The 12846-nt window shown below is 38.8% G+C and overlaps 1 protein-coding gene across 6 annotated transcripts in view; it reads left to right on the forward strand.

The window, feature by feature from the left end:
• Nucleotides 1–12846, forward strand: part of TBC1D1 (TBC1 domain family member 1) — a 212303-nt gene that overhangs the window by 110575 nt on the left and 88882 nt on the right. For 4 of the 6 annotated variants that reach the window (XM_074272353.1, XM_074272355.1, XM_074272356.1 and 1 more), the window contains 4 exons: nucleotides 599–709; nucleotides 7592–7720; nucleotides 8783–8869; nucleotides 12098–12378. In XM_074272353.1, coding sequence (XP_074128454.1) covers nucleotides 599–709; nucleotides 7592–7720; nucleotides 8783–8869; nucleotides 12098–12378 — 608 coding nt within the window. The remainder of the gene's footprint in view (nucleotides 1–598; nucleotides 710–7591; nucleotides 7721–8782; nucleotides 8870–12097; nucleotides 12379–12846) is intronic. The other 2 variants (XM_074272354.1, XM_074272357.1) reach the window with 1 other exon arrangement.

The following is a 12846-nucleotide window of genomic DNA, read 5'->3' on the forward strand; positions in this document are numbered from 1 at the left end:
GGAGTTGGAGAATTTGGGTTTAGAGTTTGCCGTTCGAGTTCCCGGAGAGGTCAAGGAAGCACTCTCGCTCGTCAGTTTCCTCATCTATAAAGTGAGGGGTTTGGACTAGCTGGCCCCTGAGGTGCCCTGGGCCTCTTTCAGTCTGTGACCCCGTGGTTCTGGTTGGCGGATTCTGGCAGGAAATTCTCGGCCCTGGAGTGAGGAGCCCTGGCTTTGAGCTGCTCCACTGGCTGGTTGCTGGGAGACTCTGGAGAAATGGCTTCGCTCTCCGGGCCAAGGGTGTTGGACTCTGAATTTCTTTCCGTTTACTGAATTCCATGATTCTTTAAGTTAAAGAAAATGGGATTTAAAAGAGAAAAAAAAATGCAACTTCCATATGTCATCCTCGGGCCATTGAACTCTGCCTGCAACTACAGAGTAGAAAGCTGCCATGATGATGATGATAAGTTACTATTCTGCACATTTAGAAACATTAGTGCCACCTAGTGACGTGATTGGGGAAAATCACCTCAGTTCTATGAGAGTTGTTGGGTGTTTTGTTAAAAATAAAACAAAGTTCTTACTAATTTCTTTTTTGTTTGTTTGTTATTTCTTGAAGAAAATAAGACCAAGAAATGAGCAAAAGGAGAATGAACTGGTTATTTCTTTCCTGAGGTGCATATATGAAGAAAAGCAAAAAGACCACGTTCATATTGGAGAAGGAAAGCAGGTATGAATCGGCTTTTCTGTTAAACTTCCTGAGGATAACGGACGAATGGAATGAAATTCTTTTCATAGACTGTACATTTTGATGTTTCAAATTAGCATTTATGAGTACAAATAGTATGAAGGGGAAGATCAGAAAAGGAAATTGTTGCCAGCTCAGTCATTAAGAGTCAGTTGACGAACATTTATTGAGTGCCTGACATTGTTCTCTGCACTGGGTCCATAAAAACAAAAACGATCAGTCCCTGACATTAAGAAACTTATATTCTATCAGAAAAGACCATGTGCACACTGAAAAGGCAAATACAGAATGTGGGGAAAGTCAAGGAAGGTCTCATGTAGCAGGGAGTGTTACCATTGAGCTTTGAAGGAAATGAGGAATTTTAAGAAGTGGAACTGAAGAGAGAAGTACATTTCTAATAGCACAAATGGGGAAGTGGGTTGGGCTAGAAGCAATAAGATTTGCATCAAGGTTTATGCTGTCTGCCACAATCCTTTTCCTGTTCTGTGCATGAATTTTTATGAATTCAAGTAGGGATGTGCAGTTGCAGGAGGATAGTCTGGAGAACTGGAATGGATGTAGAGACATCTTTTAAGTCCAGGGTCATATTTTTTTTTTCTTATTCCGTTTTTAAAGGGTTTTTTTTTTTTTTTTTTTTTTTTTTATTTCTTTCTTTTTAATACTATAGACATCCTCGCCTTTGGGGCACCCCAGGCTGGTGGCAGAGGAAAAAGGTCATAGAGTTCAGGAGGTTGTAGGATCCCCCTCCTTTCTAGGGAGGGAAGGAAGTGTACTATGTCCTCTCTCGGTTGGGTCTGAGAGTGGTCCTTGCAATTACTTTGGAATTCAGCTGCCTTTTGATGTTTCATTTTTATTATTATAGTCAGGGGCAGGTCTAGAGCTCCAGAAAGATCCATCTTCAGGAGTTCCCATCCAGCTTCAGACACTTACTGGCTGAGAAGGCAATAGCAAATGACTCCAATATTTTTGCCAAGGAAGCCCCGAAGTGGGTCACTAAGAATCAATCGTGAGTGAAACAATGGAACAAGTCATTGTTCCCATTGCACAATTAGCACCAGACAGTCTGAATCTGCTTTAAAGATCTTCCTACATGTCTCTGAAATCCTCATATTTGCTCTTTTTTTTGTGGTGATGAAATAAATCTTCAGTCACGTCCATACCTTATGGGGTGTCCAGGCATTCCCCAGTGATTGTGCATCCACAGTATTCCTAATTTTTGCTCCAACAAAAGGGTTGTTATTAATATTTTGGCATATTTTTGTCTTTGACCCCCATGATATTAATGCACTGTAGTAGGGTCACTGAGTCAAAGGGTATAAATAGATTAGTAACTTTTCTTAAATAATTAGAAATTATTTTCCTGAATAATTGAACCAGTAATTTATATTGCATCTTCTCCAATATTGGCTTTTCCCATCTTTATTATCTTTATTTTGGAAACATCATTTTTATTTAGAAATGAAGGCATAGGGAAGTAACTATAGGAAGTTAATCCAGAAATAAGAGTGGAACCCAATTCATCTACAAGGAAGTATGGGAAACATTCTGGATTTTGGGATATCAGACTTAAGTTTAAATCCTCCCTTTGTTATTTACTATCAATATGAAAAGCATCACTTCTAGAAACAGAGGGTCTGGATTCAAATTCTGCCCCTTATGCTTCCTGCGTGACCCTGGGCAGGCCAATCCCATTTTCTTGGTCTCAGTTTCCTCACCTTTAAAATTACAAGGTAAGGAATAAATAAATATATCTACTGAGTTCTTCCTTGCTAGCACAAAACACATTCATATCTCCCCACCCTTTTAAAAAGCTTCACCAGAGCAGACCTTGCTCACTAGCTATAGTCTCTTTATCTCTCTTCCCCTTCACAACTAAACTCATTGAAAAAAACTGTCCACACTTATTGCTTCCATTTCCGCTCTTTTTACTTTTTTTCTGCATCCTCTGCAATCTGGCTTTTAACCTCTAACCTTTTAAATGAAACTGCTCTCTCAAGTTAACAAAACAAACCCAGGAACTTTATGAACAAAGTTCTAAAAAACATTTTAAAAACCAAAATTAAATAATTGGAGAAATTTAATTGTTCATGGGTAGGCAGAGTCAATGTAATAAAAATGACAATTTTACCCAACTAATAATTTATACAATGCCATCCCAACTAAATTACCAAAAAATATACATTTTGAATTAGAAAAAAATAAGAAAATTCATTTGAAAGAACTAAAAGTAAAGAATATCAAAGATACTAACAAAAAAATGTGAAGGAAGGAGGTTTAAAAGTACCATTTCTAAGGCTCTATTTTAAGGCAGCAATTATCAAAACTATTTGGTATTGGCTAAGATATAAGATTAATGGAACAGAGTAGACATAGTTTACAGCGGCAAATACTTAAGTTAAGGGGGATGAAAATTCAATTTTTGGTTAAAAAAAAAATTGGGGGAAACTGAAAAGCATTTTGGCAAAAATTGGACCTGGACCAGAATTTTATACCATTTGTTAAGGTCAAGATGGATACATAACCTAGATATAAAGAGAGATATCACGAAAAGTACATGGAACATATTACTTATCAGAATTATTAATAGGTGATCAATTTATGAATAAACAGACTGAGAGCAGAGTGATGTGTAAAATGGATAATTTTAATTACATTAAGTTAAAAAGAATTTGTACAGGGGGCAGCTAGATGGTGCAGTGGATAAAGCACCAGCCTTGAATTCAGGAGGACCCGAGTTCAAATCTGGTCTCAGACACTTAACACTTCCTAGTGTGTGACCCTGGGCGAGTCACTTAACCCCAGCCTGGGGTGGGGGGGGGGAGAATTTGTACAAATAAAACAAATTAGCCCAGATCGGCAAAAGGAAAGTAGAAAATAGTTTCTCAGACAAAAGTCTCATCTCAGATTTATAAAGAACTTTGTAAAATCCGTAAAAATATGAATAATTTTTCACATTCTGACATTATTTCTGAATTTGCCCCTACTTTTTCTCCTTTAGAGAGTGTTAGGGTAGTGAGGAGGAAGTGCACAATACAGCAAACATAAGACACATGATTAATTTCCTAGAAAGAGTACTTCCTCCCTCAATTCAAAGTCTCCTAACTTTTTTGTTATAGCAATGTAGTTTTTCTTTGTATCAAGGTAAGTATGGTAAGTGCTTTTTGTGAAAGTCAAATTTGTTCTTTTAGTAGGAGCTCAGGATTAGGGCTTAGAGCAGGCTGCCTTTTTTTCTCCCTGAAGCAATTAGAGGAATGGATTGCCATAGGGACCCAAAGACTCTTATTGTCTGTCTAAAAAAAGAAAAGAGTAGTTTTTACATCAACTCCTACTTCTTTTTAGATTTTTGTCTTTCAGCCAGTATTTCCCATAAAGAGCAAAAGAATCCATTGTGTATTTTTTACAATTATCTTAGAAAACGCTTTAATTATATATTTGAAAGCAATTAGACTATCTCAACTTAGTGGGTAAAGAAAGTACATAATATGTATACATATATTGTATCTACTTTGGCATATTTAACATGTTTTGGACAACCTGCCAACTAGGGGAGGGAGTGGGGGAAGGAGGGGAAAATTTGGAACAAAAAATTATGCAACGGTCAATGTTGGAAAAATACCCATGCATATGCTTTGCAAATAAAAAGCTTTAATAATAATAATAAAAAGAAAGTACATATTAGTATTAGAATTAAATAAAGCCTTGCCTCTGAGGCCTATTTGTGGGGAATTTCTTTCTACTCCCATCTGCAGGCCAGACAAGCACTTGTTAAAATTAAATATGTATGTAAAGTAAGAAAAATAAGCAAAAGTGGAGTTTAAAAAAAATTAATTTTTCCCAGTTATATGTTGATAATTTTTAGTATTCATTTTTATGAGATTTTGACTTCTAGATTTTTTTCTTCTCCTTCCCCCACCCCTCTTCCTAAAATGTTTAAGAATTTTATATAGGTCATATGTATACAATGTATACAAAAGTGTTTCCATTAGTCACAGTTGTAAAAGAGGAAATGGATCAAAAGAAAAAAAACAAAAGAATTAAAATGAAAAATACATATTTTGATCCACATTCAGAATCTATCAGTTCTTTATCTGGGTATGGATAACATTGTCCTTCCTGAGTCCTTTATATACATAAAGGACTCCACGATTGTGAATCGTGTTTCTGAGAAGAACTGCTTCAGTCAAAGTTGATCATCACACAGTGTTGATGGATGCTGTGTACAGTGTTTTCCTGATTCTGCTCATTTCAAAAAAGTAGAAATTTCTTTCACTTTTATTGGGTTTAACTTGATAATGGAGGAAATGGCTTTCATTAATTCATCAAATATGTACTAGGGATCTGGCATTCCTGGACTTTAAAAAAAAAATAGTTTGCTATTTCAGCATAATTGCTTTCCTTTTATTCCCACATATTTCATTTTATACTTTAAAAATAATTACAGCAGCTAAGTGGTACAATTCACCAAGCAGCCCTGAGGTGAAATTCAGATTTGGATATGTAACTAAATTTTAAAATTTTGGATACAGGGCAAGTCATTTAACTTGTTTGCTGCTGTTTCCTCATCTGTAAAATCATGATAAGAATAAAAGCATCTGCCTCTCACGGTTGAAGAGAGAAGATTTATAAAGTTTAGCAGGGTGCCTTTTGCATAATAGATACCTATGTAAATTCTGGCTATTGTAGCTGCAGTTGCTGCTTTTTGTATTACTGCTGCTGCTCCTACTATTACTGCTGCTGCTGTTTTTACTATTACTACTGCTGCTGCTGCTGCTGCTGCTGTTTCTATTACTGCTGCTGCTGCTGCTGCTGCTGTTTCAGGCTTCTGCTGCCGCTTCTACTAAGAAAGAGCAGGTTTAGAGGGGGATGTGAGGACAGCTTTCACTGTATTTAGGGAAGGGCTGTAGTGGTTCGAAGTGCTGATGTAACTCTCTTCTAGGACATATTGGTTAAACCTGGATAAAGGCCAGGTTTGTAAGTCACCCACAGATGCTATAACTTGCTTGGGAGAGAATGAGATGACCAAAGTAAAGATTGCAGAGAAAGAAAAGGTACAAGAACACAGTCATCTTTTTTTTGACATGTTTCAAGTTTTTTACATCGCCTTCATTTCATATATCCCTCTCCTTCCTCCTACTTTGAGGCCATCCCTTAAAGCAGAGATTCTTAAATTTTGTTATATATCATGCACTCCCCTCTAATAGTCCAGTAAAGCCTAGGACCCTTCTTATGTCATGGTTTTTTGTGTTTTTTTTTTTAATGCATAAAATAAAATATGCAGAAATGTTGGGGAAATAAATTATATTGAAATATACTTGAAAAAACATTTATTATATTTATTTATTTTGAAAAAATATTTAAATATAAGAAATCCTAGATTTACAACTTGTGCAAACAAAGAAGAGAAAACAAGAAATCTTTTGTGGGTTAGCATTTTTAATTAAATGCTTTTGTATCCATTCAGAAGCATACATTACACATTTATTGGCAGTGGAATCTTAGGTTTAGATCTTGGAAGCATCTGTATGTACTCTGGCCTTCTAAATTTATAGATGGGAAAATTGAAGGGACTTGTGTGCAAGATCTGGCAGATAGTAAGTAAATAAGAGAGCTGTGATTCAAAACCAGGACCTCTAGGCCCAAATTCAGTTTTCTTTTCACACCACTGGAGGACTACTTATTTTAGTCATCTCAGCCTTTTAAAAGAGAGTGGCTAGGGAATAGTCATTTGAGGCCACAAATTTTTAAAAATTCCAAACAATCCTGAAATTAAGGGCTTTTTTTCTCGGAAAAATTTAAAATATTTAACGACTTGGCATTGGCTAATGGCTAAGGAATATCAAATTATGTTCAATGAAACTAATAAATACTTTAAAAAAAAAAAAGTAGTGGCAAGAAACTGGAAGCTGAGTGGATGCCCATCAGTTGGAGAATGGTTGGATAAATTATGGTATATGAATGTTGTGGAATATTATTGTTCTGTAAGAAATGACCAACAAGATGAATACAGAGAGGCTTGGAGAGACTTACATCAACTGATGCTGAGTGAAATGAGCAGATCATCATTGTACATGGCAACAATAAGACTATATAGTGATCACTTCTGAAGGATGTGGCTCTTTTCAACATTGAGATGATTCAAATCAGTTCCACTTGGTCAGTGACAAAGAGAGCCATCTATACCCAGAGAGAGAACCATGGGAACAGAGTGTAGACCACAACATAGCATTCTCACTCTCTCTGTTGTTGTTTGCTTGCATTTTGTTTTCTTTTCCAGTTTTTTTTTTCCTTCTTGATTCTATTTTTCTTGTGCAGCAAGATAACTGTATAACTATGTGTACATATATGGGATTTAACACGCTTTAACGTATTTAACACATGCTGAACTATCTGCCATCTGGGGAGGGGATAATTTGGAACAGAAGGCTTTGCAAGGGTTAATGTTGAAAAATTATCCATGCATATGTTTTGTAAATAAAAAGCTTTAGTGTAAAAAAAAAAAAAAAAAAAACATTTTGGGAAACAGAACAATTGAGAACGAGGTGTCAGTAGGTGGCCAAATGCGTGTTTCTGATTCGAGTTTCAGAGTAAATTATCACTTCCCTTTAAAAATCTAATTAGTTGATGGATTCCCATCCACAGCTTGTCTAGTATTCTTTATCTTAAACTTAATGGAGCATCCATAACAACTTTCAAAGGAGAGAATATTTTCTGAGAAATATACGTTAAGCCCAGTTAAAAATGAAGACTCTCCTTCCTTGTTGTAGAGAATCTAATTTGATCGGAAAAACTCTACCTCGGAGGTTTTTTAAATATGCAAGTGTGTACAGATTCATCTTTAACTCACATTTCTCTCTTCATTTGTAGACATCACAGATTTCAGCGGAGACTGTCCGAAATGAATTGCCAAGTAGTGCCACTCGGTTTAGGCTTGACATGTTGAAAAGTAAAGCAAAAAGGTCATTAACTGAATCCTTAGAAAGTATATTATCCCGGGTAAGTATCTTAGTTTTGACTTGTTTTTTATATCAAAACAGTTTTGAGGGTGAATGAAAAGGATTGTTATGTTTTTATTTAATCTAAATTCATCTTGTGTGGGACAGTAGTGACCACTAAAACAATCCGGAGTCTGAGAATGAGTGAAGGAAAAAGTTGATTTCTTTTTCATAAGAATAAATAATAGAGGGGCTGCTAGGTGGTGCAGTGTATAGAGCACCAGCCCTGAATTCAGGAGGCCCAAGTTCAAATCTGGTCTCAGACACTTAACACTTCCCAGCTGTGTGACCCTGGGCGAGTCACTTAACCCCAGCCTCAAAAAATAAATAAATAAATAAATAAATAAAATTTCAAAAAATAAATAATAGAACTGAAAATGACTTTGAAAATAAAAAGGATTCCTAATTGATGGGTACCATTATATATTGTAGACCTGTAATAATTGGCTTGTAGCCCTAATTAATGAGAAAATTCATAGGATGTTGAGAAATGGGCTAATTTTAATGAGGAACTGGGAGAATTTGACTGATTTTGTCTCCTTGGACAAAGAGACTCATTGATTTACACCAGATCATTCTGCCTCCAACAGTCTATGCAAAAAAATCTCTTCTTCCCCAGCCTGCTTATGTAAGCCACCGAGATAAGAAGGTCTTCATTCTTTAATCAGAATTAAACTTTCCTAATTGGGTGGGATCCTGCCCAAGACTGAGGATAACCCAATCTCCTCCTCAGCCCTTCCGAGGCTGTGCTGGCCTAGTCTCCACCTGGGCAAAAACTCTGAGTCCCCATCCCCTTACATGAGCAGTTGACTATTGATAATCATTTCTCTCACTTTGATGCACAAAGATCTGAGTTTGAATTGTGCTAGTACTTATTAGCTATGTGTGACCCTGGGAAATTGTGACCTCAGTTTCTTCATCTGTAAAATGGAAACCATAATAGCGCCTTCCTCACCCTCCTTGGATCAGTTCCTGGGCATTTTATACAGCATTAAACAAAGAGATTTTAAGAGGTGGCTCTTTGAGAAACACGTCATCATTCCCCTTGCTTTTCTTCTCGTAGGGCAGTAAAGCTAGAGGGCTGCTGGAGCCTTCTGGGAGTGTGGATCTGGACAGTTCGGGGTCGAGTACATTCAGCAACACCAGTAAAGTAAGCCCCTTCCTTGTGGCGGGACCTTCACAAGCAATCAGCCCTTCTGCACTGGGGCCTGCAGTGCCTGAGCAGCGGGCTGGGGAGTTTTACCCTCACACAAATGTGTGTGTGTGTGTGTGTGTGTGTGTTCATGTATGTGTGTACCTGAAGCTTCTGCACTTTTTGTATTTAACCAAGGAGAATTATCAAAGGCTTCTATTACATAAACAAAAACTTGGACATTAAGAACAGATGGCTGTGCCCTCAACAAGCAAACAAATGAGATCACAGTTTAGATAATCCAGATCTAATCTAGCAGATGGTAGCAATGTATTCCTCCCACCAGAGGGTTTCTTTGAAATAACTGAAAAACCTCCAGAAAGGGGGTGTGGATTCCTATTAATGCCTCACTGCAATTCTTACTCCGAATGTTATGATGAATGTAATTAACATTAAATAGCAAATCAAAGCCATAGCTTAGCCCAAGGCATCTGCTGCCAATAGTATTGTGATTACAAACCGATGATTTCATCCGATATAGTTGGTGCTTTCTCTGGCCTCCTGGGCTCTGTGGGCACCTTTGGAGCCTGGCTGTCACTTGTGGAGCTAAACTGGGAGCTGGTGGCCACACCTTGCCCCACCCCTGGGCACAAGCAGTGGATGCCTTGCCCTCCACCCCGGGCACAAGCAATGGAAGATTTTTGCCTCTAATGCCCCACAGGGCTGGCAGAATTCTTTGGGGCTCAGAGGCACTATCCCTGAGGGACTGGCCCATCTCGACCCCAGGGTGCCCGTTGGAGCTCTCTGACTATCGAGATGAGGGCAGTTTCCTGGGCAGAGGTCTTTTGAAATCTATTAACAGGGAACCTTAGAGGAGACCTCGTTCCATTCTCTTTCCCACTCTGGACTTTGGAGTATGTGCAAAAAAGTTCACACTTTTAGCCCCCCAGCCCTTTTTGTGTATTTGTCTGTTCCAATTTTCTTTTTCTCTTTTCTGCTTTGCATGCCAGATTTATACTTTACCACAAAGATAGTAAGGACTCTTTTATGGGAGTGACCCCTTTAAAGAGAGGTCACCCAGAAGTCATTGGCTGAAAAGAACCTGGCATTCTCAATGGCTTATTAGAGTTGGAAAATGAGGTTTTTGTAAGAAGAATCATTGTAAGAAGAAACATATTCTGTTTCAATGACAGTATTTTTTCCTTAAAATTAAGTTGTGAATAATTAGCTGAATCTAGTGGATTGTTTGGGGTTTGTTTGTACTCTTGTCCAAACTAACTTACTGTGAGACTTTGGAGCTAAATCCCTTGACCTCTCTAACTAAACCTGAGTTTCCTCATTTGTAAAATGGGGAACAATATAAGCCCTTAGCTCAAATCAAATCATGTATTTAAGAGTTAAGGAAATCTTAAAATGCTGTGTAAATATTTAAAAACTATTTTGATGATATTATTGGCTGTAACAGTTTAAGATTTATTTTAACTTAAAAGTTTCTCTGTAGCATAGGGTGTTCTGATGGTATTTTTGTATAATGCTTCAAAGAATTAATGATGAAAAGTCTTTCTTGGATGTGTGGGTAACAGGTGTGTAGGGTAGTTAATGCAGCAAAGGAAAACAAATGAAGGCTGAAAATGTGGTATCCTTTCCATCCTGAGGATGAACCCAGCTTTCCCAAACAGCGCAAAAATCATTTTCTTCCATCTTAAGTGGAACTTGGAACGCTGCAACAGCACAAAGTAATTTTCTTATATATTAAGTGGAACTTGGAAGGCTCCTTTCTTGGGATGGTACATTCATTGGCTCGTCCTTTCCAGCTTTTTCAGGGTTGATTTTCATGTTTTGATTGAGTCTTGGTTGTTTTTAATGCCTTGATTTTGAAAGCATAGGAAATACAATATTGTTTAGCTCATCATTGGAAAGGAATGAGTGCCAACGCTATAGGAGGATGTGAGGAATTGGCCCCAGTGTTATATTCATAAGGGGAAATGTAATAAATGTTGATTAAATTGACTTGAATCTCTCTAGGCACGGGTTCAACATTACAGTATTTCACTAAATCATATGTAAGGATCCCAAGGATCTGCATATTGACCTAGAAAACCACATCATAAATCTGTATTATGGTGTTTTTTCTCTATTTTGTTAACTATTTCTCAATTAAATTTTAATTTGAATTAATTTTGACATCTAGTCCTGGAGATGACATGGCTATGAGGGACATGGCTTGATGGTTGGTCCAATTTATTTCCAAAGGCTGGTGCCTGCAGTTTTATGTAATACTCCTTTAAACCAAAAACTTGGTTCATTTTTTTAATAAGTTTTTGAAAAAATAAAAAAAAACAGAAAAAAGTGCAAAAATTTACTACTGACATAATATACAAACTCAGATTTTGTCAATTTTTTATTTATTGGTTTGTGTAGCTTAACCCAAAGTAAAGCATTGAAAATGCTTACTTGTATAGTATTAGGTTCTTACTAATTGCTAAGTTGGTACTTAACAGTTCTCTAGTTCTGGCCTTGGGGAGTTTTACCCCTTTGAACTCCTGGGGAGGAGCTTGCATGCTTAGGAGCATCAAGTTCATTGGTTGAAGTAATTTTTCCCAGAAGCCCTTGCGTTATCCCACGCCCATTCTCTGGGAGGATAAAAGAGGGCGGCTCTGGAGAGATGGAGAGTCTTGTCTGGGCCAGACCTGGGGCCGCTCTCTGGAGGGAGAGAGTCTGTACTCTAGGTCAGAGTTGGTGGCAGTTGACACAGCAGGTCTCCTCCCAGAGAGCGATCCACAGTTCTGGGAACAACAGAACTTTCCAGTATAGCACACTCTTCCTTCTTCAAGACAATGGCATTTCCCCCAGTCCTTTGGTTCATGTACAGTAAAACCTAGGATATTGCCATACATTCCTTATTTGGGGAGGGGAGAGGCTCATTCAGCATCCTTGAGGGTTTTCATTTCATGCACACCTCTAATTTCATCAGCCTGAGAAGTTCCCAGGTGAAAAAACTTCCTCCTGCACTCCAAGAAGCAGCAGTTCTTCAATATAAAAGTGCATGAGGAGTTCGCACTGGCCTAGGACTGGTCTCCAGCCTGGTCTCGGACTCTAATAGGCCTTCATGGTGTGGCTCACACTGGCCCAGGACCGGCCTCCAGCCTGGTCTCGGCCCTTCTAATTAGAAAGGCTCTTATAGCGTGGGTGGGCTGATAGGGTCCTTTCTCACCGGGTGTTCTCTTGTTGCTGCTTCCCTGCCAGGAGCTGTCTGTGGGTGAAAAAGAGACTCCTCCACTCCCAGAAGGCTCCTTCCGGCCCCTAGGATCCTCGGTCGACCAGTCCAGCGACTCCGAGAGCCCCTCGGCTGAAGAGGCAGCCGAGCCGTCCCCCCGGCAGGACTTTCGCAGGCGGGCCAACACTCTGAGTCACTATCCTCTGGAGGGCCAGGCGTCCCCGGAGCCCCCCGAGGCATCCCCGGGGGCTGCCCAGAGGAGACTTATGAGGTACCACTCAGTGGGCACAGAGACTCCTCATGAACCAAAGTAAGATTTATTTAAAAGCCTCTGGTTATTGTGTGTCTGTGGACCACAGGTATGTGCAAGGCAGGCGGGAAGCCAGGGAGAGGGGGCTCTGTACGGCCCAGACCCCTTCCTGATCTTTAGGCCCCAAGGCCTCTGCAGCTCTCTACGGAGGAGCTTGTGGAGCAAGGGCCACCTTCTCTGCCCCATTCTCCTGGGTAAAAGGACACAGAGCCGTGCTCGGCAAACACTGCTCACTGGCCCGAGAACCTCGAGAGACCAGGCCCCTCAGGTGATGCCGTAAGCTTCTGTATCTGAGGAAAACTGAACAGAGTAGAATGAAAATGTTTATTTCCAAGTAAAATTATGCTACTTTTTTGTATCAGTTGATACATTTCAGTGTTTTACTGTTAAAAAAAATTGCAAGGAGGCAGTTAGAAAAGAAAAAAGGACAAAAATTAGAAAATACCCCTTCGTTTTATTATTTACTAC

The sequence above is a fragment of the Sminthopsis crassicaudata genome, chromosome 6 (genome assembly GCF_048593235.1).
Source record: "Sminthopsis crassicaudata isolate SCR6 chromosome 6, ASM4859323v1, whole genome shotgun sequence".
Lineage (NCBI taxonomy): Eukaryota > Metazoa > Chordata > Mammalia > Dasyuromorphia > Dasyuridae > Sminthopsis > Sminthopsis crassicaudata.